This window comes from Vidua macroura, chromosome 20 (assembly GCF_024509145.1).
Source record: "Vidua macroura isolate BioBank_ID:100142 chromosome 20, ASM2450914v1, whole genome shotgun sequence".
NCBI lineage: Eukaryota > Metazoa > Chordata > Aves > Passeriformes > Viduidae > Vidua > Vidua macroura.
In genome coordinates, this window is record NC_071590.1 from 8,592,409 (window position 1) to 8,619,029 (window position 26,621).

A 26,621-nucleotide genomic window follows, 5' to 3' on the forward strand; every position below is an offset into this window, starting at 1 on the left:
TTGTCATTTCAGCTTCCTGGACAGGAAATTGTCATTTCAGTTTCCTGGCCAGGAAATTGTCATTTCAGTTTCCTGGCCAGGAAATTGTCATTTCAGCTTCCTCGACAGGAAATTGTCATTTCAGTTTCCTGGCCAGGAAATTGTCATTTCAGTTTCCTGGCCAGGAAATTGTCATTTCAGTTTCCTTGACAGGAAATTGTCATTTCAGTTTCCTCGACAGGAAATGGTCATTTGAGCTTCCTGGTCAGGAAATTGTAATTTCATTTTCCTGGCCAGGAAATTGTCATTTCAGCTTCCTGGACAGGAAATTGTCATTTCAGCTTCCTCGACAGGAAATTGTCATTTCATTTTCCTCGACAGGAAATTGTTATTTCATTTTCCTGGCCAGGAAATTGTCATTTCAGTTTCCTCGACAGGAAATTGTCATTTCAGTTTCCTCAACAGGAAATTGTCATTTCAGTTTCCTCAACAGGAAATTGTCATTTCAGTTTCCTTGACAGGAAATTGTCATTTCAGTTTCCTCGACAGGAAATGGTCATTTCAGTTTCCTGGACAGAAAATGGTCATTTCAGCTTCCTGGACAGGAAATTGTCATTTCAGCTTCCTGGACAGGAAATTGTCATTTCAGTTTCCTGGCCAGGAAATTGTCATTTGAGCTTTCTGGACAGGAAATTGTCATTTCAGTTTCCTGGCCAGGAAATTGTCATTTCAGCTTCCTGGACAGGAAATTGTCATTTGAGCTTTCTGGACAGGAAATTGTCATTTCAGTTTCCTCGACAGGAAATTGTCATTTGAGCTTTCTGGACAGGAAATTGTCATTTCAGTTTCCTCGACAGGAAATTGTCATTTCAGTTTCCTCGACAGGAAATGGTCATTTCAGCTTCCTGGCCAGGAGGAGCTGTGAGAAAAGGGCGGAGCACGGCGGTACCTGAGCGCTGCTTTCCTTCCTGCCCGACAGAGCCCACACCTGGGCGCTCCTCCCCTCTTTGTCGTGGGCCCTGAGGTCTCCTCCTTGGTCCAGCAGCTTGCTGAGGATGCCCCGGCTCCCCGAGAAGGCCGCGGCGTGCACTGGGGTGCTCCCGTCGTAGCAGCGACTGGGGAACAGCACAAAGGGGTCACAGGGGGGAAACAGCATGGCTGGAGTGTCTGTGTGCACCCAGAATAACAGAATGAAATGAAATGAAATGAAATGAAATGAAATGAAATAAAATAAAATAATAAAATTAAATTAAATTAAAAGAAAAGAAAAGAAAACAAAAATAAAATAAAATTAAAATAAAAATAAAATAAAATAAAATAAAATAAAATAAAATAAAATAAAATAATAAAATAAAATAAAATAAAATAAAAATAAAATAAAAATAAATTAAATTAAAAAAAATAAAATAAAAATAAAATAAAATAAAATAAATAAAATAAAATAAATATAAAATAAAATTAAAATTAAAATTAAAATTAAAAATAAAATAAAATAAAATAAAATAAAATAAAATAAAATAAAATAAAATAAAATAAAAATAAAAATAAAATAAAATTAAATTAAAATAAAGTAAAAAAAAAAGACAACCTGACTTTAAAAAAGTCAGAAAAAAGAGAATTATTTCTATAAACAAAACAAGAAAATTAAAAAAAAAAAATTATTTCTCTATTTAACTCCGAGGAGCTTTGGCTAAATAAAATACCAACGTGCATCTTAAGCATTTCTTCATTTATGCGCAGTGTTTCACAATGACTAACACAATATTGACAATGACTAACACAATATTAACCCACACGAAGGTTAGTTTTAATTTTAATTTAAAAAACAAAAAAAAAAAAAAGTTTGAAACTTAACTGATTGGCATCCGAGCCATATTCCAGCAGCACATCCACGATTTTACCCAGCCCCAGCAGCGCAGCAATGAACAGACAGCTTTGGCCCATGGAATTCACAGCATCAACAAAAACTCCTGCAAGGAAAACCAACATTCCAAAGTGGTGCTTGTTTTTATTAAAAACTGGGGGCTCATCGCTGCTCGGAGCTGCTGCAGGCACGAAAATCCGGCAGCAAAAATTGAGAGGGGGAAAAAAAAAAAAAAAAAGAGCAAATGATATTTTATTTGTGACTTTCTGTAAGGATTGAAAGCACTGCTGAGTCCACGAGGATTTTAAATAAAGGATGTGCAGGGAACAAATGGTGCTCGCATGTGTTGTGTAAGGAATTTAAATTGGAGAGATGGAGATGTAAGTATATATATAGCCATGAAATATCTATATATATTAACTAAAAGTTAAAAAGTTAAAAATATAAATTTTAATCTATATGATCTACATATATATGGATATATATATTCATCATCTGTATAAGTACAGATGGATATATAAGTAGAGATGGATGAGCATATGTAACATAGGAGGACAGAATGAATAATTAAGTAAATTATTCTTTATTAATTACTTAATAATAAATAATAATATTATTATGGTTACAATTATTATTATGATTGTGATTCTTATTAGTAATCTTATTATATTATATATATATTATATATATATTATATTATATTTCTACTATATATACTATATTATATTATATTTCTACTATATTAATCTTATTATATTTATTGTTTCTTAATAATAAATAGATTTATTAATTATAATGAATTTATTAATAATAAATACATTTTAAAATAATACATTTATTCATAAATATATAAATATATAAACATATGAATATAATATATTTATGGTTGTTAATATTTAAATATATAACTACAATGCAATAAATTAATAAACAAACACTAACTTATTAATAAATTAAGTAAGTAAATGATTCTTTAGTAATTGCTCAGAGCATGGCGCTGGTAACGCCAAGGTCGGGGGTTCGATCCCTGCGTGGGCCTTTTACTTAAGAGATCAACTCTGCGATGTTTGAAATCCCTTTGCGATTTCCAACATTACTTTGCTTTTATTCCAAATGATTGATTCCCATCCGGAATCAGCAAGCGGGAGGGCGATGACGGCGAAGGGGAGAATGATTTCTCACAACAGCGGCGTGATTCGGGAAGTTGCTCTATTTTTTAACCACAATTAAAAAAAGGAGCCACAAACCGCTCAGCCCGTGTTCTCTCCCTCCCGAGCCCCACCGCGGGGGCCGGGAACGGTCATCAATGGCGAGCGGCCCCTGCCCAGGCAGCACCGCCCGCCCGCTTCGCGCTCAGGAGAGAACACCTCGCTCCTCCTCGCGGTTTGTGACGCCGATCAGGGAAGATCACTCTCCTCTAGTGACCAACTACAGAAATGATCCCTGAAAGTATAGTCTTAGCCCTGCCCCGCCGCCCGCGCCCGCCCCTGCCGCCGCCACCCGCGCACAGCACGCGGCGAGCGCAGAGCGCGCACCCGCGAGGAGCGGGCGCGGCCCCGCCGAGCCGCCGCGCCCGCGGGAGCGCGCCCCGAGCCCCCCGGCAGCGCCCGCGCCCCGCGGAACGGCCGCGCGTGGAGCTGTTCGGGAGCGCGCCGCCTCGATTTGCATGTTCTGCCGCCGCTGGCCAATCAGAGCGAAGCGCCCGCGCGGCCCCGCCTTCCCGGCCCGGGCCGCCGCCGCCGCGCGGGGCCCGCGACACGGCACGGGAGGCGGGATCGCCACCGCGCTGTCCCGTGCCCCTGGCTGATGGGCACTGGGTCACAAGGAGCCCCCGCAACGCTGCGGGATTTGGGAAAGAGTCGCTCGAAAGCCGCATGGAGGAAAGGGGCCCGGGCACGCTGCTCGGGAGTGGGCGCGCAAGAGCGGGCACTGCGCCCAGGTGGCCAAGAAGGCCAACGGAACGTGGCTTGGATCGGCAACGCTGTGACCAGCGGGACCAGGGCTGTGACCGTCCTCTGTCCCCGGCACTGGTGAGGCCGCACCTCGAATCGTGCGTCCGCTTTTGGCCTCAGCACAAACAGAAGGGCGGTGAAGGGCTGGAGCTGTCCAGAGAAGGGAACAGACTGCGGGAAGGGTCACGGATCTGATGAGGAGCAGTTCAGAGAGCTCCGGGGGCCCAGCCAGGACAAAAGGAGCCTCAGGGGGGACTCTCACCCTCCCTGTCGCTGCCTGAAAGTGTGGATATTCTCAGCTCAGTCAGAGAGAAAAAGAGAGGCTTTTTCTAACCAGGTGAGAGCCTCGGAAACAGCTGGGAAAGAATGTAAATAATTCTCTAATCTGTCTTGTTATTCACATTGTTTATAGATATGTTCTGCCACCGTGCGTCATTCAGCAGGCACCAATGGTGGGGGATGTTTTTACTCTCAGACCAATGAAATTAGTCTGCACGGTGTTCTCTATATATAGAGCGGTGCATTTGAAATAAATCGGATTCTTTCTTGCCTTCCGATATTGGAGTCATTTCTGTTCCCCTCCTGCTCAACAGCGACATGGAAGGAGGATGTGGGCAGCTGGGGCCCGTCTCTCCTGCAGGCAACGAGTGACAGGATGAGAGGACACGGCCTCAGGTCGCACCGGGGGAGGTTTCGGTTTGATACTGGGGAAAATGTATTCACTGGAAGGGTTCTAATCACCGGCACAGCTCGCCGGGGCTGAGTCGCCATGCCTGGAGGGATTTACACACGTGATTGTGGCACTGGGGTCAGGATTCAGGACGCAGCAGGCAGCCACATGCGAGTCCCTTCAACGCTGAGTTCTGTTTTTGGACCAAGAATAAAAAAAAGGAGCCACAAACCGCTCAGCCCGTGTTCTCTCCCTCCCGAGCCCCACCGCGGGGGCCGGGAACGGTCATCAATGGCGAGCGGCCCCTGCCCAGGCAGCACCGCCCGCCCGCTTCGCGCTCAGGAGAGAACACCTCGCTCCTCCTCGCGGTTTGTGACGCCGATCAGGGAAGATCACTCTCCTCTAGTGACCAACTACAGAAATGATCCCTGAAAGTATAGTCTTAGCCCTGCCCCGCCGCCCGCGCCCGCCCCTGCCGCCGCCACCCGCGCACAGCACGCGGCGAGCGCAGAGCGCGCACCCGGGAGGAGCGGGCGCGGCCCCGCCGAGCCGCCGCGCCCGCGGGAGCGCGCCCCGAGCCCCCCGGCAGCGCCCGCGCCCCGCGGAACGGCCGCGCGTGGAGCTGTTCGGGAGCGCGCCGCCTCGATTTGCATGTTCTGCCGCCGCTGGCCAATCAGAGGCGTTCCCGAAGCCTGGCGGCGGCGCGGCCCCGCCCCGCTCTCCCCCCGCTCCAGAAGTGACGCTGCCGCCCGCATCACTCGGGCTGTCACAGCTGTCGCGACACGACACGAGGGACCGCCACCGCCCGTGCTGCCGCTGCCCCGGGCCAGCAGAGGAGAAGAGCCCCGGTACCAACACCAGCAGCGCGGCACGGCTGCCGCCGGGGGCTGCGCTGGCTCCCAGTCTCTCCCGGCGCTTCCAGGGTGGCATTCGTGTACCAGAAAGAACAACCCCACAGGGCGCTGCTTAATGAACTCCGGCCTTTGCATCTCTGGGCTCAGCCTGGGCGTCACGGACCGACTGCACGGTATGGCGAGCACAACACGGAGCAGTTTCTCCCTAAAGCCCATCAGAATTTGTAGCCTGAGCGACGCGGAGTTCCAAAACTGAAGAAAGGCAAATCCGGAACAGGTTCCCCCTAGTCGCGTGTCACTCTCTGATCATCACCGTTCATCAGAGGGAACACTTTGAAACAAGAAAGTCCTCTTGCCCTGCACTAAGAGATGGGTCGAGAATACCATTGGTTTGAATACCCTCGTAAAGCCTAAATCCGTGTGGCTGCTGCGCCCTCCCTGCGGATCGCCCAGTGCGGGTCACTGCAGAGAGAGCCTGGCCGCGAGTTGTGTACGAGAGGAGGAAATGCCCCTGCGCAAGGATCATCCATCCCTCTCTGCTCTCTCCAGTTCTTTTTTTAACCACAATAAAAAAAAAAGGGCCACAAACCGCTCAGCCCGTGTTCTCTCCCTCCCGAGCCCCACCGCGGGGGCCGGGAACGGTCATCAATGGCGAGCGGCCCCTGCCCAGGCAGCACCGCCCGCCCGCTTCGCGCTCAGGAGAGAACACCTCGCTCCTCCTCGCGGTTTGTGACGCCGATCAGGGAAGATCACTCTCCTCTAGTGACCAACTACAGAAATGATCCCTGAAAGTATAGTCTTAGCCCTGCCCCGCCGCCCGCGCCCGCCCCTGCCGCCGCCACCCGCGCACAGCACGCGGCGAGCGCAGAGCGCGCGCCCGGGAGGAGCGGGCGCGGCCCCGCCGAGCCGCCGCGCCCGCGGGAGCGCGCCCCGAGCCCCCCGGCAGCGCCCGCGCCCCGCGGAACGGCCGCGCGTGGAGCCGTTCGGGAGCGCGCCGCCTCGATTTGCATGTTCTGCCGCCGCTGGCCAATCAGAGCGAAGCGCCGGCCCCGCCCGGCCCCGCCCTGGGAAGGCGCAGTTCTGGATCAGCGCAAGCCAGCGAGATCCGCGGTCCTAAAACCGAAGCACAGCTGCGCCGAGTATTTGGTTCCATGTACAAAACTCCCTGTGCCTGTGTGGCTACAAATCTGGTTGTCAAAATGCTTAACGTCTAAACCGCACCCTGGGCATTTGGCAATACGCACTAAAACCCCCTTTAAAGAGAATATTCCTACAGCTGTCTTTCAGAATTTTAGTTTTACAACGCCTCACTTATGTCCTTATGAGCCCTTTACTTATAAAAGATCAGTTTTCTTTTCACCTAACTTGTTTTATTACAGTTTTTGATTCGAGAACTATTTCCACTTAATGGAAAAGGGCAGCTATAAATCATTTTGTTAATATATTTCACTGAGAAAACTAGACTCTACAAGCAGTACGCTATTTCTTACCAGAAATAAAAGAATAGAGGAAAAAGTAAATATTTTCTGCCAGTACTTGTCTAAACTTAGCTTTTACCTTTTTTCAGAAGCTTCTTCACTTTCACATAGTTCCCTTCCCTGACATAGTCATGCAGGTCAGCTTCCAGGGAGTCTCCTTTTATACTTCCAAGCTTGACTGGGCATGGAAATGGGAGAGGGATGGGATGAGCCATCTTCTTTCCTGAACACGACTGGGAAAAGGTAGGAAACACCATCAAGCTGCAAAGCACCTCAACGTAAAGAACTTATGTCTGACTTCAGAACCTGCTTAAAGTTACGCCTGCTTCCTGCAGAACTACCCCGAGATGGAAGGGGAAATGAGCCTGCTGCCCTAACAGCGCTCTCCCGGGCCGCCCGGCGCCGGAGCACAGCGGGGACGGGAGAGGCGACAACCGGGAGATCACAGAACCTGCCAGGAGCAGCGGTCTCTCCGGGGCACACAGGCGGGACACACCCAGCGGCATTCCCGGGCGGGCACTGCCCGCTCCAGCCCGTTCCCGGGGCCCGCGGGCACCCGCGGCCCGCGCGGATCCGCTCACCCGCCGCCCGAACGGCCCCGACACGCGGGGACGGCAGCGCGCATGCGCGGCGGCGCCGCTCGCCCGCTCGCTTCGCGCCAGGGTGGGGCGGGGGCGGGGCCAGACCGTGAGGGGCGGGGGTCGGTGGGCGGGGCCGGCAGCGATCGCCGCTCGGTGGACGCGGCCGGAGCGTGCCCGGTGCCAGCCGGGGAGAGCCCGGTGCCAGCCGGGGAGTGCCCGGAGCCAGCCGGGGAGCGCCCGGTGCCAGCCGGGGAGCGCCCGGTGCCCGCGCGGCCCGGTGCCCGTGCGGCCCGGTGCCCGCGCCTCCATGCAGCGGGAGGTGGGCACGCTGCCGCTGGCCCCCGCCCTGCGCGCACGCCTCGCCGCCGCCGGCTTCCAGACGGCGCAGGAGCTGCTGGACACCGGGCCCTGCGGCCTGAGCAAAGGTACCGGCGGCTTTCGGCCCCCCCCCGGATCTTACGGGCCCTTCCCCCTTGCCCGTCCCGGCCCCTGGGACGCCCCAGTGAGGCTTCCGGGAAATGGGCACAGTGAATAATAAAAAAAAAAATAGGCGATTCTGGTAGAAGATCAGCTGACACTGATGGATGTAAATGGGATGCAGGAAAACGAAGGGATTCTGTTAGGCTCATCCCTCCTCATTCCCCAGCTTCCCTCTTCTTTTTACGAGGTGATTTGAGCAAAATAAGCCTATTTGAAGTTAGGAAATTGCCTTTTTCAAGGAATATGTGTAGCGACTCCTTCCTGTGAGGATGGGCAGGCCCTGGCACAGGGTGCCCAGAGAAGCTGTGGCTGCCCCTGGATCCGTGGAAGTGTCCAAGGCCAGGCTGGATGAAGCTTTGAGCATCCTGGGCTAGTGGAATGTGCCCCTGTCCATGGCAGGGGTGGAACTGGGTTGTCTTTACAGCCCTTTCAAACCCAAACCAGTCTGGGATTTTGATTATCAATAGTTTTATTATCTATGACAATAACAGTTTGAAAGTCACATCGTTAGTGCCAGGTCTGTGTGCATGTTGTCCTGAGAGGGTGAATATGGATTGTTTCATGTCATGCTGCAGAAGCAGTCACTGCTTATAAAATAAAGGTGGTGTTTTGTGCTTTTGGCTTCTCTAGAAATTGGAATCTCCAGGGAAGAGGCGCTGGAAGCGCTGCAGGTGGTGAGGCAGGAATGTCACGGGCACGCAGCAAGGACGGCTGGGGGATCAGGTACCACCAGGAAGTGCACAGCCCTGGAGCTTCTGGAAGAAGAGCAAACCCAGGGCTTCATCATCACCTTCTGTTCAGCACTGGACAACATCCTGGGAGGTGGAGTGCAGCTGACAAAAATCACCGAGATCTGCGGAGCACCCGGTGTTGGCAAAACACAGCTGTGGTATTTCATTGTCCCAAGAATCACTTTTTGTTTAACTCAGCTATGAAATGAGTCCATTTTTCTTGTTGTCGTGACTGCAATGTCTGATTCTTCTCCGGCATTATAAATATAATAATGGTTGTAGTGCTCCCTGTCCCCTGTATTCCTCAGCAGGAAAATCACTCCAGGAGTGAGCAGGGACAGCTCTGGGATGCAAATATTGATCTCTGTTTCTGTTTCCCATGGCAGCATGCAGCTGGCAGTGGATGTCCAGATCCCGGAGTGCTTCGGGGGCGTTGCTGGAGAAGCTGTGTTCATTGACACTGAGGGAAGTTTTATGGTGGACAGAGTGGTGGACATTGCAGCTGCCTGTGTGCAGCACTGCCACCTTATTGCTGAGGCTCAGCAAGAAGAGGGTGCGTTGCCAAGTCATTTTTTTTCTGGAGGAGGCAAGGATGGAGTGAAACAAGTGTCTCGTAGGCTGCAGTGTTGCTTTTGGAGTGTTTGCTGACAGCTTTTTATTTCCACCTCTGTGTATCAAACCCTGAACTACATCTGTGTCTGCAGCAGACTGATCTGGGCAACGTCAAAAATAATTATTTTTCTACATGGCGATTTTGTGAACGTTTTGATCTTGGGGGTTTTAGGTGGCATGTGGGGTTTTGATGTTAGACCTTCCTCCTTTCCTCTTTTCCTTCCAGTTTTTCAGCACCTTAATGATCATATTTGCGCACCTTATTGATCATATTTGCACCTGTTGAGCAAAACTGAGTGTTTTGTTTCAAAACACAGGAACAGGTAGGGAAAGAAAAGAGGAACAGCAGAATTTTATGAGGCAATGTTGCTGCTGAAGGCCCATGGAGTAAAACCATAGCTGGAATTCAGCTCCTCCATAAAGTCGATATAGCCAGGCTGCTTTTAGTAAGAGTTTTATTCTCTAAGTCATCAGTCTCTTGAGGATAAGGACACAACTTTTGTGTTACTCATGGAGAATTTATGCACCAAAACTTCTGTTTGAACTGAGGTAAAAAGACACTGTATTAAATGAGTTACTGCCTGTATATTAAACAAGGGATGATTAATAGTCCCTGATGTCCTCTGGTGGCGTTCTGGCTTGAAAATGATTTACTGGAGAAGTTCTTGCTTCAGAAATAAATTTTTCATTGTTGGAGGCCTCCCTTGGAGGCTCCAGTGTGTCTGTGTGCAAATGCTGGGATAGCATCTGCTCACCACCTTCCTGACTTTCAAGCCAGATGGAAAATATGTTTCCACACTCCTTACCTTGCCTGTTCCGTTTCTGGGGGCTTTGCTGTTGCTATGTGTGGAGGGCAGGGTTTGGTGGGATGATGAAAGTAACAATATGCTCGTACAGACTTCTGACTCATTTACTCATCTGTTTGTTTTGTTCTCAGATCATCGGAAAGCTTTGGAGACTTTCTCTCTGGAAAATATCCTCTCTCACATCTATTACTTCCGTTGTCGTGACTACACAGAGCTGCTGGCCCAGGTCTACCTCCTGCCAGAATTCCTGTCAGAGCATTCCAAGGTAAGGCTTGTTGCAGGCTTGTCAGGAGGTGTCACCCATTTTCACGCTGAAGAGTTTTTGTCTGCTGTAGTAACAGGAGTAAACACCTTGGTACCTCGTCAGCTTGGCAGTAAAACATTGGCTGATGGCAGAGTACAAATGTAAAGCCTTCTGCTTGTTTGCCTTTTCGTTCCCATCCCAGTTACTCTCAAGAGTAATTTGCTTTTGCCATCCTCCTGAATTTCCACTCTGAGTTGAGGACACTGGGTCTGTGCTGCCACATGTTCCATTTCTGTGAGCACTGAGCTATGAATCAGCACAGAACTGCTCCACACAAGAGCCTCAAAGCCGGGGGGTGTGTGGTGACCATGAGGGTGCCATCAGAAAGCCTTGGTGCCACTTTTTTTGCCCTAAAAGAGCACTGAGGACCAGAAATATCCTGCACTGTCCAAGTGACTCTCCTCCTTTTCAGTGCATCTTCTGTTGCTACAAGCAACCAGAGCCTGCAGCTTGACTCTTGGGTGGACTGCAGCCAGAAAGTTTCTTAGTACCTAATGTCTTAGAGAAATGCTATTGTAAGGCAGATTTTCACCACCTCCCCTCCAGATTTCTGGGTTCTGCACTGCAGATCACTCCCTGTCAGGATCTGGGAAATATGACTGTGCCTTGTTCTATCAGAGCACAAATCAGTGTTGGATTAGAATGTCTTTTGCATATATTCCAAAATTTTTCATTTATGGGAGTTGTCATGTTCTGGAAAACACAGATGGGAGCCTCACTTGTGCTTGGTGTAGTCTGGTATTTCCCTTTCCCTGCCAGGTACTAATGGTGCCCTGTTGTGTTTGCTCTTGTGGAAAGTACATGGCTTCATTAACACAGTTCCACTGGGCTGCAGCTCCCTGGAACCATCTGTGCTGATTATCTGGGCTTGGCCTGCAGCCTGAAGTGCTGAAGGTTGCAGGAGAACCACAAGACCTTCTGCTGATTCCTTGGACAAGCTAGAAGTGACTTGACAGATTGCCCATTGCGGTCCAGCTCTCATTAAAATTAGTCTGATCCCTCTGGAGCCCAGTCTGGGACCACAGGAAGCCTCCAGATTTCAGGGGTTTTAGGAGAGAGAAAAAGTTGTAGAGGTTTAGAGATAAGAAAGATGTAGAGTTAGAGGTCCAAATGTGCCATTTGGAAATTTGAATTAGTTTGAGATCTTATTAATAGCATGAGAAAGACTGTTAGAAAATAGTCTTGTGGTAAAAAACCTAATCCTTTAAGGTCTACTAGAGCCAAGCTGGCATGGACAAGGCAGGTGTTACCAAGCTCTCTTTACACTTTAAATACTTTAAGTTTTCCTGTCTGCTCTCTGGGAGAAATTTAACTAAATTGCATCCTGCCTGGACATATTTGTGATAGCCAAGTTATATAACTATGTATACATTCCTGTCTAGCATGAGTCATGTTTATGCTGTTAAACTCATTGTTCTTAAAGAAATGATACGTGAGGAAAATGTACAGACTCATGGAAAAGAATTGGTAGGAAGGGGGGAAAATGAGAATACGATTAATGTCTGCTTTTAATCCCAACTATTTAATCTTCTTTTGCAAATTAAAGGGTTTTTTTTTCAGTTGGAGGCCCAGGACCATCTCACAGTGATGTCTGTGCAGGCTTGTATGTTCCAGTCATAAAGAGGTTTCCCAGTAATGAGTTAAATCAGTAATACAGAAAATCAGGATTTTTGTGTTGTTTCCACTTTGTTATCTTGTGCAGTAATGCAGGAACTTGCAGACACCAAGGATTTGAGTGGCATCTGAATATGCAGGCACTGTTAGACCATCCATCTCCCTCCTGTATTTCAGACTTGGGTCATCAAAACAGCCACAACAAATGAAGTTAGAATAAATCAAAATCCCAGACTAATGTTTATACAGTGTCTTGAGGGTGATGAGCCAGCAGCTGCAGCGTGCTCTGACTTCAGCTAATGATTGCTACAAAAGAAATAATTCAGCAAAGCAAACATCTTGAGGCAAGATAGATCCTCAGCTCCAGTGCAGTGTGCCTGGAATATCTTTAGGCATCTGCTAAACTCTGTGTTTCCAAGACAGATCACTGATAACAGCTGAGTTATCTCAGCAGTGGCTCCAGAGAGCCTGAATTCTGATTCTGATTTGGATTTAATTTCTGAGGGAGAAGGTGAATTAATTGTTGTTTGTGGAGAGTTGACTGAAGTACAGTTCTGCTGTTTAATGATTATTTTCTCCAGCTTCTCCTCTGCAAGGCTTTAAGTCCAGCTTTGCCAGTCGTGTTCACCTAAGGATGAAATAAAACATTCCAGTGCACTTAAAAACAGGTCTTGCTGCTTTTTGTCATTTTTTATAGGATAGTAATGGCAGTTTTTTTATCTTTTCTCCTGCCTTTAGGTCCGGCTGGTGGTGATTGATGGAATTGCCTTTCCCTTCCGCCACGACTTTGAGGACCTGTCCCTGCGCACGAGGCTGCTGAACGGGCTGGCACAGCAGCTCATCATCATAGCCAACGACCACAGATCAGCTGTAAGTCCAGGGCAGGCTTCAATCCCAAAAGATGCTACTGTTTTTTTACAAAGAATTAAGGAAATGTGTCTCTAAATAGCAAAATAAAACTGCAGTAATACTCTCCGCATTCACTCTTGCTAGTTTAGTTGGTGAATATAGAGGGATCACAAAGGCAAAACACCTAAAAGGTGGGGAATTCCTAGACTTGCAAAAATAAGTAAAATTTGCATCAATAGCCTCCTGTGGATCTTGATTAAGTGGTAGCATGGCATTTCTAATGCTGTTTGCCATCATCTCCAATGATTTGGTTGGACAAAGAATGCTCCTCTGCTGATTTTACCTACAAAAATACCTGGGAGCATTCAGCAGTTCCAACACAACTTTCCACTCTCTGTTTAAAAATAAACATTAGCATTCCTAGGGAGGAAAACCACTTTATCTACTGGATTGGCCTTCTCTTCTGGCATCCATGGAAACCCAGAGCCTTCTTCCTGGGCATTGTTTCTATGTCAATGAGGCAGCAGACCCGCAGCCAGCAGATGGCACTGGGAGGCTGCAGCTGTTCCAGAAGTTGTTTTGGAAGTCTCTGACAGCTCAGAGAAGTATTGTTCAGGAATTGGAGCTTCCCCAGCCCTCAAAATGGTGCTTGTGTCTCTGGTAAATTGTGACCAGGTAAATTGTGTCCAGGTAAATTGTGACCTTGTCACCCACAACTCTCTGGTGCAGTTGGCTTTTGTTTCGAGGTGCTGAAAATAAAACTCCTCTTGTGCTTCCTCTGGGAGCTGTGGGAAGGGAAGAGTCCAGCATTCCCAAAGTGTCCTGACTTGAGCTGTGGAGCTCCTTTCTGCTGCTCTGGGCATCGGGGAGGTGATGTTCCAAGATCTGCACAGCCTCAGGTTTCCTGAGTGCTTTCCCCCACAGTTTGGTACCTGGTGACCTTGAACAGCAGCTGCTGTCATTGGACAATGTTTTTCTCTGGTCAAGAATAAAATATATAAATCATTTCTTCTGAACCAGGCAGCAGTTTAGTACAAAGTTGCTAAATAAACTCTTGCTAAAGGAGTCAGAGCTTCAGGAATGGTTTTGCTTGGATTTGCCCTCGTGTTAGTGGTGTCTGAGTTAGTTCCATGAGCTGCGAGCAGGCTAAATCCAGCCTGCATGCCAGGGATTGCTTGTCAGGCAGCTCTGGATGCTCTAATATGGTAGGAAGTCAGATCCTAAAGCTGGACTCAGAGTGAGGATGCCCAGCCCTTCTCCAGCAGGGAGATGAGGAGGCTATTTGGGGCTGTTACCATGCACTTGTGATGAGTTACTTCTCTAAAATGTGCAATATCTGTACTGGGCTCTCAGCTGTGTGAATGTTTTAGGGTGTGCTCAGTGGAACTCCTTGTGCTCACACACTTTTCTGAAGTACTCCAACAAGAATCCTCTGAGCATGTCAAACAATGGAACTCTCCAGGGTCTTAGATGGGTACAATTTCTCATTTTTAATGAACTTTGTCATTAATATTCCTGGCTCTTCTCTGTCTCACCCACCCCCACTTCTGCCAGGGATCTAACCTAGACTGTCTGTGAGCCTCCCACAAGTGACTGGGGCTGTGAAAACACTCCCCCGCTCTGTCTGTTCACTTCCATTCTGCTTTGTGTTGTACCCACTTGTGCATTTTTAGACTACAAGGCACAGAAATTCAGTTAATCACCAGGCTAATGCACATTGTGAGCAGCATCACCAAGTTCATTTACCTCAGGGACTGAGAGCTGGCTCCTCATGGAGGGCCAGTGCAAGTCAGCTGCAGCTAAACATAGATCCAAAGAACATTTAGGACAAATGTTGTGGGATAAATAAGTTGTGTGGAGCTTGTCTCCCTTGGGGAGGGAGAAACTGAGATTTCTTTAAAGTCTTGAATGAAATAAATCTCCCATTCAAACCAAAAATACATTTTGCAGGGTACTCTTAATTTGTTCTGAAAAGATGAGGCACCCTTACCTTAATGAATCTTCTCTTCGTTACAGTTGCTAAGAGTTTTGCCTGAGTAACTGCTTCATCAGTAAAAGCTTTTTTGAAAATTCCCTCTCTTCCCTCCCACCATTTAGCTGATTTCCAGGAGATTTTCTTATTTTTTTGCTTCTGTTTCCTCTTTCAGGTAGTTCTGACAAACCAAATGACAACAAGGATTGGACAAAGCCAGTCCACATTGGTACCTGCTTTAGGTAAGTGTTGAGCTTTGAGTTGAAAATGGATATGTGAGTTCCTTTCCTTTGGCTTTATGTACAAAGAGAAATCATCCAAAAATGTACCTGGGAGCTGTAAACCTCTAGCAGGGATGTGGTGAGGAGAAGGTTAAATCACTCAAAAAAGAACCTATATTAATGGTTGCATACCCCAAACTAAGCTGCAATTTCCTAAATTCCCTGAGAACCATTCACTGCCTCTCCCAAACAGTTTAAATTGTTTATTTTCCCATTACCCTTGAACATGTCCCATTAATTATTTGCAAAGGCATTTCATATTTGCTGTATCACTGGAATTCTCTGCAGTTATGATGTAGAAGGATGTTCTGTGGGGGATCCTCAGGCACAGCCTGCCCTGAGCCAGGTTAAAGATTTTTTTTTCAGGCTGCTCCATTTTGCCCTATTATGAGCAGATACCTCATCCACGCCTTTCTGCTGCAGTCACAGGGGAAAATAAAACAGTTCTGAAGTGGAGATTTCTACAAATTAAGGAAAAGTTCAGCATTTAAATCTTATTTCCAGCTATAGCATTGCATTATTTTATGATTCACTTAAAGGGCACAAATTCTTCAGTTTCTGTGAGCTAAGTAATGATTCTTTTGCTCTGGAGAGGGGAGAGAAGGGGACAGCACAAAGGCAAAGATGTTCCCCAGAGTCTGTACAAGAACCAAACCATTTGGCAGAGATAGAGGGTAAAATGAACAAACACAGCCCATCTCCTGCAGGAATGTGAAGAACGTGGAATTTGGAGCTGTGCAGGCAGACCCAGCTCCCAGGATCTGACCCCTTTTGTCAGTTTTGCCTCTTGCTCTCTGATGGATTATTTTTGGCAGCCTTTCTGGCTACAAACTCAATTAAAGCTAATAGAGTCTGTCTTTTTTCACTGGCCAGCATTGTTTGGGAGCTGTTGTGTTTATTGAGTCATGGGGACAGTAAAGAATGTGAAGACATTCAGGGGAGTTTATAATTCCCAGATATCCTGCCTTGCCTTGTGCATATTTTCTTTCACAAACAATTAATTTGACATGACCTCCTGTGGAGCTGACTGTGACTCTCCCCAGCATGTGTGACCACAGTATTGTTAAACTGAGCAGTGTGAACTCTTCCAAAAATGCAACTTGGTACAAGTTGGGAAAATATTTAACCAAGTGGTTTTGATGCCCTGCTCTGAAGAGATGGTGTTTCAAAAGTCTCATCATAAAGCCTAAAGAACCTCCCACTCCTCCATGGTTAGGTGTAGCCAAAGGAACTGTTGAGGGAAGGGTCAGCAGCAAACCCCCAGGTAAAATCACTAAATTGGGTTTTTCTCCCCATTGATTGGTAAGCCTGAGAAACAGCTTTTTCATGAAAGCATTAATCTCTAAACCCTTATTCAGCTTCTGAGCAGAAGGGAAGATCTTAATTATGAGGAAAAAAAAAATTGAAAAAAGCACAGATGCTGCAAGGTATTAAGTCAGGAGCTTTATGAAGGGGACAGCTTTCTTTCCCACTAGTGATAGCTAAGCTGGGTGTTCCTAGACATTTCTACTAAATATATTTAGAAAGGAGGTCAAATATTAATCTACAGGCAGTTCAACTCAGAAATATCTCATTTTACAGTAGCATTTTTCACTCATATTCAATGCAGTTGGAAATCTGCTGGTGTGGAATTTGTAGCCATTGTAAAATGTGTTTTGATCTCTGCCTCAGAGCCATTTCTGAGAGCCAAAATCTTTAATCTCAACTCAGATGTAGTAGAGCAAAGTCTGGCAAGATTGCCTAAAGGGTCTAGGTCTTCATTACAGTGGGATCTTTTTTTTTTTTCCCTTAGCTGTGCTCTAATAAATACCAGAGCACAGGGGGCACGAGGGTCTGGGGATGTGAGGGAGACCAGGGAGGGGTGGACAGCAAAGAGCAGGTGGACAGGGGAGACTTGACTGGTTTAAAATGCAATCCATCTTTGGAGTGCTGACAGGGATAAACAGAGGAAAAAACACCCAATAAAGATGTCTGTACATTGATTTGTGGTCAGGTGTGAGCTGAAACATTGGGATTGAGCCCCTGGAGCAGGTTAAAAATCTAAGCTTCCTTCTTTCTTTCCACCACACCTCCCTGCTCCTTGCTTTTGGTTGTGTTATTTTGCATTTTGCTATCAGAAGCAGAAGACTGCTTCAGGGGCCCTTAATGCTTTAATAATGGTTGACTTTCTCCCAAAGCTGGCATCCCAAAGGGACTGATGTTTGTTCATAATTATGCCTGAGAGACAGAATATCACAGTTCTGAAGTAGGATTTAGACCTCCTCACCAGACTTCTTCAGTAGTAATTAGACAAATCTCTTCTTCAAGCTGCCTCTGTTTTCAAGACCTGTCTAGTACCTGTCCTTTATTAGGCATCCAGGAAATTTTTCTACAAATATGGAACTATTGCATCAAGATTTCTGTAAAACACACAGACTACAGAGGTTATTCCTTTTTTAGGTCTATTTGTTGTGAAATCCTTGCAAGTATGAAAAAGATATGATGCATCATTGCAAGAAAGGCATATTTTGTTTTAATCATGGGGAGTTTTTGAAGATTAATTTCATTTCAGCTTGCTGATGGTGGTAGTGTAAGGGATAATGATCTGTCATTTTGTGTTCCTCAGGAGAAAGCTGGGGACACGCTGCCACCGTCCGTTTAATCTTCCACTGGGACAACAGTCAGAGGTGAGGGAAAATGTGAGGAAAATCCACATAAATACAAATATGGCACTGGAGAATCTCTCAAACAGGCTATGGGGGCCAAGCAGGGGTTTGAATTTGGCTCCTGGCCTTGCTGTGCCACATCCCAGGCTCCCAAGGCTCAGGAATTTTCTCGCTCAGGCTGGGACAGTGTGGGCTGAACTGTCAGGCTCCTCCTCCCCACCGTGGTGGGCTCTTCCTGACAAGATGCCACAGTTTATAAAAGTGTAACATCCTCATGGCAGTTGTTGAGACACAAGGATTTAGGATCTGGTGGCTGAGTAGAAAATTTCTTTTGCTATCTGCATTTTGCAAGATAGGGTTGGGTTTTGTTGGTTTTTTTTTTTAATAAAACTCTTCTCATTTGAATGTGAATTTTTGCCATAGTGCAAGTATTAAGCTGGTGGGTTACAAGGTGGTTTTTATGCCTCACTCTGAAGAGGTGCAATTGAAACAGTCTCATTATAAAGAACCTCCCGTTTCTCCACGGTTGGTTGTAGCCACTATAATTTCTTTGAGAAGAATTTTTTTGCTTTATTGTTTTCATCCCCAGTCAGTCCAAAGCCAGAGATGCCAAAGAAGGCTTTAAAGGCACCTAGCCTGTGACCCTCAGGACAGGCTGCTGACCCTGAGCTTCAGGGGTTGAACCTTCCAAAAAAACAGTGTGAAATTCTGTTTGTTGCAATGAGACCTCCTCTGTTTCCTGGTTCTTTTTTCCCCTCTTTATATTGCAAGGTCATTTCTCTTTCCTGGTCAGTTAAATTTGTCCTATATGTAATATCAGCATGCAGCAGCTTGAGATTAAGGAGCTGTGCTGCAATTCCCTAATCTTGTGCAAACAGTGAGCAAAAATGGTGCTAGAATGTTGTTGTACAGTGTTTTGCTTGTTGAATTTGAAAGAAAAATGCAGTGACACTTTCTTGGGGAGTTTTGTTTTTAAATTCTAAGTTTGAAGGCAATGCAGGATGATTACAGCAGGCTGTTTAATTTGGAATTAAATTAACATCACTGATTAGTTAACAGTCTTTTTAGGACAAGTTGCATCAACATAATGATTACAGAGTGAACAAAAGTTAATTTTATATACGAAAAGAACTTTTTTCTTCTGCAACAGAGCTAAGAAGGCTGCAGATAGAAGTTCCAGAAAACAAGCCAAGGAGAGACAAACCTGGCTTATTTCCTGATGTAAATCTGCAGCTAACATGGAGTGGGGCCTGCAGAAACAGCAATTCTGGATACAACTGTAAAAGCAGAAATAATTCAGTACTGTCTTATTTTTGCACAGGCTACCTACAGCTGATCCATTGTGATTGTGTTGTTTTTATATCAGGTTATTGAGGCACAAAGATCATTTGAGGATCCATTTGCCTTTTTAAAATTATTTTTTATATGTGCTTTGGCCAACTCTGATACCCGTCTCCTCCTTTCTTTCTACTCCTGAAAATGTCAGAGCTTAATTCTAAGGGTTCTCTTTGCTGGGAGGAAAGATCCTGTTGAGTCAGAGGCTCCAGCTGAGCTCTTGTGAAAGCCTGGCTTCTGCAGCTCCAGATTTGGGCAATTTTGTCAAGTATAAACCAGCATTTGAGTGTTCTGAGGAATTCCCTGTGTAGCTAACATGAAGTGGCAGCGTTCCTCAGGCTGTAATTACGTGCTCTCTAATAGAATGGCACCTCAGGGAGGAAAAAACCCCCCGAAAATAATTAACAGGATTTTTGGCAGGGTGTCCTGCTACAGAGAGCAGAACACTTTCTAGATTGGCTTATGTAAGTGTGAGTTTTGGGGAGGTGGGCATGGTGCAGCCCTGACAAGGGTTGAAAACCCCTTTCCTTTTGAGCTGCTGTGCAATTTTCTCTCTATATTATGCAAGCATTTACTGTAGAACACAAATCAAGGTGTATTGCTTAGAGTCTAAATGCAGCAAATCAGGGAAGTGTCAGAGGAGAAATAAAAGGGAAACTATTTTCTCAAGGTTGTGCTGTGTGTCAGTGGCAAGGGCAGGCTTAGAAATAGAACATCTCCAGCCTCTGGGTTATATTGACAGGCTTGGGAAATCTCTGGAAAAAGCCTCCCTAGAAGTCCTGGAATTCTTGAAGGTCTCTCACATCCTTGAGAGGTCAAAGAACAAGTGATTAATGGAGTAGGGAAGAGGTGTGCTCAAAACCTTTTTTGTTTGCATTTTAAGAAAGTGACATTTGGAATTAATTCATGATGAATATTGTTCCAAAAATGTCATCAAATACTGTGATGAAACAAGGCTAATTAATCATTCACTCTTTTTAGTAGGTCTAGATTGTGTTTGAGCTGACAGGTCATGTAAGGATGGGAATCCACAGTTTGAATGACCTATATGAAAATACATCCCTAAGAATTCCACTGGTACTGTAGGAAAACTTGGTTCTGGTCACTGGGCTATTTGGAATTTTTATTGCTGTATTAATTCATCATAATTCCCTGGGGTTTGTTTTACCAGGTTGGCCACGTTGTACAAATCACCGAGTCAGAAGGAGTCCACCATAGCCTATCACATCACAGTGAGTGTTCCTGTGGGGATGGACGTTCCCAGCTGGGAGCACACTGACAGCTGGAAAGGAATTTCAGACAAATCTCAGAATGGTCTTTGCTTTCTTAGTGTTGCTTTTCAGCTGCCTTCTGAGGGGAAGCAGTAATATTGGGATAGCTCCAGATTTAGGGGTAATTTGTTCTTTTTCTCTTTAGAAAAGTGACCCAGCATTTTGTCTACTCAAAGTTAAAATACTTTTGATTTCCAGATCAAACTTTCAGGCAGCCTGTCCCCATCTGTTCTGCTGCTGGTGCTGCTTATTTTATCTGCCCCTGAAGTTAACTTTTGCCCTAAGTGCAGTAACCAAGAACAATCTGAGCTTCATTTTGGGAGACCTGAACCATTATCTCCCTTGTCAGGTAGGGTGTGGTTTCTCAGGTGGCTTTTTGCATCTGTTCCAGCCAAGTTCATCTTTTTAGGATGAGGATGGCCAGAATTAAGCCTGATATTCCAGCGCTTTGTTCCATAGGTATTTTCCCATCTCTGCTTTATGTGTGGTATAACCCAGGCTGTGTTTATCCTACACTGACCCTACACCCAGCCAATATACACAGATTTTTCTCTTCTGTCCCTATCATAGAAGGAGCTTCCAGCTTATGGCTGGAGTCCTTATTCATCCCTAGTTAAATCCTGTGATTATTTCCTATTGTGGAGTGCTTAGATACATATTAATGAGAAGAGATGCTGTCTAAGCTGTATTTAGGTTTAAAAAGACAGCACCACTCAATTCTTACATCCTCAAATGTCACATCCATAGGTACAATTCCATAACTATTTGCTCCGTGTCCTCATGGAAACACGTTGCCATAGCATTTTCTGCAGGTTTTAATGCTGCCATCAAATGAGATTCTCAAACTTTCAAACAAATCAGGTTTCCCCCCCCCTCTCCTCCTGAATGTATTCACCTGGACAGAAGAAATACTGCAAATATATACTTTTATAAAGACTGGAAGGGGAAGTGGGACTACATCCCGAGGTTGTTGGGATCATGTAATGTGAGTCCTTTTTTCTCCATCTGACAAACAGATGGATTTTATCTCAGGCAGTTTAATTGCCTTTTTCTTTCAGTTTTATGAGCATCATAAAACAGCTATGCTCTCTCCTGTGTGAATGTACACTATCTTGAAATAGAGTTGAGAGTGAATCCTAATCAAAGATTAGTTAAAATTTAAGATTATCCCTGTGGTTTTTGTTCCCTTAATCCTGATGAATTGCTTCAGCAGATGATTTCTTTTAGTAAAAAATTGTATTATCTCCATTTCTTTCATGAAATTCAGGTCTGATAACAATCTGTTGTTACCATTTCTCATTCCATAGTTAAACTGAAAGATGTCAATACGTGTCCAGTGTTTCCAAGTCAGATTTGTGTATAACCAGCAAATAACAACCAAAAAAAAAAAAGATATTAAAAAAATACTAATTCCTTAGGACTCAGCAATGTGCAAATGAGGTACATTGGTACCACTGGCAAAGTGGCTGCTCAGTACTGAGAGCTGATGAAATGTGTAAATTCATGAGTGAGCTCTGTTATTTTTTTTATCCCTGTCCTTTCCAGCACTCTGTCACCACTCTGAGGGGGCTGTGGAACTCCTCTCCCATGAAATCCTTTCTTCCACAGGCTGATAAGGATTCATTCTTAAATGCAGAGTATAGAAATGGCAATTGATTTATGCACAAGGGAATAAGTAGCTCGGCTGATTCACCTGAATTTCCTAGGAATGTGACCTGATTATTTCATAGTGAAAGACAGAGACCCAGGATCTAAATTCCGGGTAGGAATTGTGTTTCCCTGATCTGTGGAGGGTCTGCCAGGCCAACAGTGGGAGCACTGCTCAGGTAATAAACACATCTACCCTTGCCAGTCTTGCTGCAGAGGGTGTAAATCCAGAGGACATTAAGGAACAAATCAAAATGAAAGACTGAGCTTTGTCCTTGGTTCCAGCAGCCACATCCTCACCATGTGAAAGCCACTACCAAACCTCACAAATATACACAAAATTCTTGTATTTTCAAGGTGCCTGCCTGTAGCCAAGTGCAAAACATCCATCCTGGGCAGCCTGCTTTATGTTCTGGCCCTTCTAACCCTTGGAATGCTTTCACTGGGAGTCAGCATTCTGAATTAAGTGGATACTTGGCTACAGATCCACCTTTGTGCCTCAGGGAAATGGCAGAGATTAGATGTAGTGAAACATTAAACTTGAAGATTCCCCATTATGCTCTTTAGAATAACACTTGAGTTGCTTATAAATAGCAGAGGGGCTGCACAGATCCTGCCCTTGTAGCAGCTCTTGCTGTTTGTTCCTTTAAAAACCAGGTTGGGTGAGGTGAGGCAGTCAGAAATAGAAATACAGGGATGGGAGACTTAAACAAGACATTTTGCTGGGATTTGAGATTGATCTTGGTGTGGGACACGCTGGCATTTGGGAAGAGTCACCTCTGATGGTAATTCTGCCTGCTTTCCTCACACTGCACCAACCCAAAATGTCAGCGTTCCTGAAATGCTCTCGTCCCCACATTGTCTCTCCCTGAGCATTTTGGATCAGCAGAGCAATTTTGTGTTCTGATTAATGCCTTTTCCTTGCTAAGTCTGCACTGAAAGTCTTCACTGAGCTGTCAGCAGTGCTGCCTGCACAGCATTTGTCTGGAGATGGAGAGTTGCAGGCTTCACACAACATCTCATCATCTCCATCTGCATCCATAACATGTTTAACTAACTGACTTCAAGATATTTCATATTTTAAAATGGTTAAAAATTAAATTGTGAGCTACAGTAACAGAAGATATGAGTGGTACTAGGCCAGATAGATCACTTCAAGCACTCTCCTGAGTAGCAGCATGTAGTTTTCACTTCTACATTTAGTTTTTGGCAGTCAAAGGTTTTCATCCCTTTGTGTCCCATAAATTACTATGCTGGAACAGTCTTTGCAGTCTAGAGACAGATTCAGCTCTGCTGTTCTCTTACAGTGTCTCATTGATGTTTTCAGTTCATTAAGTAGGTACATGGAACAAAAATATCCTAGGTTGTAGAAATTCACAGTTTTGTTTCTGAAAATGACTGAGGCAATTAATCCAGTCATCTCCTTGCTTCTGTGGGAGCTGATGGATTTGTCTTTTGATTTATTTAAATAGGCAACATAAGTTAATTTATAGAGAAGCAGTTTTTCATAGCCATAGGGGTGATAAACAGTAAAATGAAAGTGATAGCCTGGTTGGTGAAAATAAAATATCTTTAAAAAGCAAAATGAGCAGACATGAGTTGGCACATGTGTTGTAAAGTTTGCAGTGCTGAGCTTAACCTGGTCTATAAACATTCTGTGGCTGCTCATCCCAAATAAATGGCAGCATGATCCTTCATGCTGATCTTCTGGGAACTGGTTACTCATGCTTTCTATCCCTACAAGCCTTAGCACATGATTTTCCTTTCATCTTCCAGTCCCATGGCTTCCGAGATGTGCAGCCTCCAGCTGTCACTCCCAGCACAGAAAGGACTGAGCTGAACCCTCGGAAACGGCCACGGACAGAGGAGGAGAAGCAACAGTGATTCCAAAGTGGGATGTTAAAAACCTGCAGGAGAGCAGTGGCAGAGTGAACGTGCAGCCAAAGGCAGCCTGAGAGACTCAACTTCAGTTCTTGCTCTGGATTTTATTTTAACATTAAGACTGCAACGTGCAAATTTCTGTGGCGTAAAAATCATTTGTATACGGCATAATTGTACTTTTATAATAAAAATCTATGTTTTCTATAAGAAGCAGCTTCAGCTTTGGGTTTGGGGCTTTTTTGTTTGGGGTTTTTTTTGGGGGGGGGTGGATATGGGGCTACAACGCCATCTTTTCACACTGGGTAAAAAGACAATGAAATGAGAGCCTCTAGCACAGCACATCTAATGACAGGCATGTGCATCAGTCATGTGGCTTTGTGTGTACCTGAATTTTAAGGAGGTTGGATGCAGCACTGTGCTCACCACAGGCTCAGAGCAGGACACAGGCAGTGAAATGCAGCTTTCAGTGCTACACCAGAGTGGGGCTTTAGCCCTCACCTGCCGCAAAGTCCTTGGTCAAGGACAATCAAAGCTCTGCTTTGAACTTTTCCTGTATCCTGTAGTGGCAACAACAGAGATGAAAGGCTGGATCTGAAGGACAAAGGATTTAATCCAGCACAATAATTTTATGTTCCTGTCTCAGTAAGTAGGAATATTTTACCGTGGCTCAGGCTTGAACCAAACTGCTGCACAGCCATGACTTCCACGTTCTTCAATTCATTTCTTGCTGTAATCAGGATCTCTTTTGTTCATGGCTGTAATAAAGGGGAAACCCAGACTTAGGCACCAGCAATATCAGCAGCTCCAGAGTCTAAACCCAGAGAATGAATATATACTGAAATACTGAAAGCACAGCAGCTTTTTGTCCTCTTTTTTATTAAGAGAAAACAAATCAAGGAGATTATTAGAGGAGAAGAAAGGTGCTACACTGCAAAATAGTAATTACTTCAATTATGAGAAGTGTTTGTACACATGCACAGAGATGACCCCTTTTGGCAGAGCACTCGGTAACGTTAGAGCTGAGGAAACTCAGCCAGCAGCTAAATGGAGAATTCAAGTTGTGGGAGTCACTATCTTAAATTTTTTATTTAGTATACACTAAACTGACTTTCCCTTGAAATGAAATTCAGTGCTGAATCTGAGTCATAAAATCTCCCTATTCAAAAAAGGCTGAAAAAAAAAAAAAGGCAGTGGTTTTTGCATCATTATAGGGTTTAGATAAAAATTACATAATAAAATATTAAAGGGAAAAGTATTGAGTTGCCATGCAGCAAACTGGGCTGTGTCAAAATTTAAAAACTGTGAGTCAGGGAGAAGCTCTGAAGCAAGCAGCATGACATAGGGGAAGGGAGGCAGCGGGATCTGTGACTCAGACAAACATTTCAATGCAGGAGACACAGGCAAACAAAGGGATCCTTGCGCATGTGATGTCAGCAAGCAAACGCTCCCGTTTGGGAATAAAGCCTTCCTACGTATTGCAGTGCAGGAGGAGGGGGGAGCTGGCACCGGGGCTCTTGCCTACGTAGGCACGAGGAAAACCATCCATTAGGAATGTTGGAGCAATATTTTCAGGAGCTCTCCTGGTTCCTGGTGATAGCTGCTATCTAAGGGCTTTGGTAATTATGGAAAAATCCATTTCTCTCAGTGCATTGTGTTGGGATTTAACACCCTCCACACGTCCTTCCGTGTGTGAGCAGAGTAACAGTGTGGCTCCCATATACTATTAATTTCAGCTGACTGGTGGTTTTAATTTTGTTTGTAGTAGAGTAACATCCAGAAGCCCCAGCTGAGATGCTGATCCTGTTATAACAAGATAAATGGTCTTGGCCGAGTAAATGTTAGAGCTTCCAGTGTTATGGGCATCATTATTCAAATAAAAAAGATGCACAGTTACTGGTTAACAGTGGGAGTTACAAAATGTCCAGAGGAAACATTGGAGGCTCTCTATGCTGAGATTTTTTAATTTTTCACTCTTTTTTTCCTATTGAAGCTATTATAAAAATCAGCTCTGCAGACCAGAACTGAGAGAAGGATCTGTTGGCGGAGACAAAATTAGATTAAATGAGCCAGATTTCGTTCTCATCTGCTGGAGACAAGGAAGCTGTTCCAGGCTCAGAATTGCAGAGAATGAAAAAATTTGACCGTTGCCTCACCAGTAAATCTTCCATGGCAAGTTGATTTTTTCCCATCTGTGCCTGGAATTCTCATGCATGTCACAGCATCAGTGCCCAACAGCGAGGGGCAGAAGAGAATTTTATTACTGCACAAAAAGTGAGATTCTAAGTAGCCAACCTCATGGCACTGCATCAAAAAGAAAATGGGTTGTTTGATTTGCTGCTTAAGTCCCAGTTTGCTGAAAGCCAAGGGCTTTCATGCTGTCATGCTGAGTTTGAAATTATTCCATTTTGTGGGGACGACATTTACTTGTGGTGGAGGAACTTATTTTGTCACCACAACAAGAATCCAGATCCTACCACGGGCCTTGGCAACAGGCAAACACTGCGGTCACAGGCGAATTCTCAAGCCCTGAGTCCTGCTTTGAAACTCTTTAGTTTGTACAGGGAAAATAACAATTTATTTGTTCCTGTTTTGATGTGTTCTGCACCTTTTCCATTATGAAATACTGAGGAACCAGCAAGCCTCTAAGTAGAGTAAATTGAAGAAAACATGGAGAAGAAATAGCTTAACTGGAGGTACAAAGGTGTAGCCAAGGTTCAAGGTAGGAAATCAGTCTCCTCTTCAAGTCAGTCACAAAGTGACTCATGTGGAAAGGAGATTTGGCCACTAACCTGAGCGGAATACAGAGCTGAGAAAA

General features: G+C 45.2%; 2 protein-coding genes and 3 non-coding genes across 12 annotated transcripts in view; 1 reads left to right on the forward strand and 4 right to left on the reverse strand.

Annotated features, from left to right (window-relative positions):
* Nucleotides 1-7,345, reverse strand: part of TEX14 (testis expressed 14, intercellular bridge forming factor) — a 34,874-nt gene extending 27,529 nt beyond the window's left edge. For 6 of the 7 annotated variants that reach the window (XM_053995530.1, XM_053995533.1, XM_053995535.1 and 3 more), the window contains exons 1-3: nucleotides 6,877-7,345; nucleotides 1,835-1,949; nucleotides 929-1,094 (exon numbers count right to left, since the gene is read on the reverse strand). In XM_053995530.1, coding sequence (XP_053851505.1) covers nucleotides 929-1,094; nucleotides 1,835-1,949; nucleotides 6,877-7,054 — 459 coding nt within the window. In that variant the 5' untranslated portion in view covers nucleotides 7,055-7,345. Of the gene's footprint in view, nucleotides 1-928; nucleotides 1,095-1,834; nucleotides 1,950-2,940; nucleotides 2,961-6,876 lie in introns of those variants that run through there. The other variant, XM_053995536.1, reaches the window with a different exon arrangement.
* Nucleotides 3,089-3,302, reverse strand: LOC128817495 (small nucleolar RNA U3). Its single transcript, XR_008440208.1, has one exon. It is a non-coding gene; the product is annotated as a small nucleolar RNA U3 (small nucleolar RNA).
* Nucleotides 4,696-4,909, reverse strand: LOC128817503 (small nucleolar RNA U3). The gene has a single exon (XR_008440216.1). It is a non-coding gene; the product is annotated as a small nucleolar RNA U3 (small nucleolar RNA).
* Nucleotides 5,907-6,120, reverse strand: LOC128817504 (small nucleolar RNA U3). Its single transcript, XR_008440217.1, has one exon. It is a non-coding gene; the product is annotated as a small nucleolar RNA U3 (small nucleolar RNA).
* Nucleotides 7,346-7,526: 181 nt separating the features above from the next.
* On the forward strand, nucleotides 7,527-24,025 carry RAD51C (RAD51 paralog C). Of its 2 annotated transcripts, XM_053995537.1 has the most exons (9): nucleotides 7,532-7,803; nucleotides 8,489-8,747; nucleotides 8,976-9,142; nucleotides 10,139-10,272; nucleotides 12,664-12,795; nucleotides 14,922-14,988; nucleotides 17,633-17,693; nucleotides 20,179-20,239; nucleotides 23,702-24,025. In XM_053995537.1, exons 1-9 carry the CDS (start codon nucleotides 7,686-7,688, stop codon nucleotides 23,807-23,809), a joined length of 1,107 nt encoding a protein of 368 aa, XP_053851512.1. In that variant the 5' UTR covers nucleotides 7,532-7,685; the 3' UTR covers nucleotides 23,810-24,025. The 2 variants fall into 2 exon arrangements, with proteins under 2 accessions (XP_053851513.1, XP_053851512.1); XM_053995538.1 differs by lacking the exon at nucleotides 17,633-17,693 and having other exon boundaries at nucleotides 7,527-7,803; nucleotides 23,702-23,791.
* Nucleotides 24,026-26,621: the final 2,596 nt, after the last annotated feature.

Coding starts and splice junctions, on each gene's coding strand:
- RAD51C (XM_053995537.1), top strand. CDS start 7,686: ATGCAGCGGGAGGTGGGCACGCTGCCGCTGGCCCCCGCCCTGCGCGCA. Junction 10,273..12,663: donor TCCTGTCAGAGCATTCCAAG/GTAAGGCTTGTT, acceptor TCCTGCCTTTAG/GTCCGGCTGGTGGTGATTGA. Junction 12,796..14,921: donor CCAACGACCACAGATCAGCT/GTAAGTCCAGGG, acceptor TTCCTCTTTCAG/GTAGTTCTGACAAACCAAAT.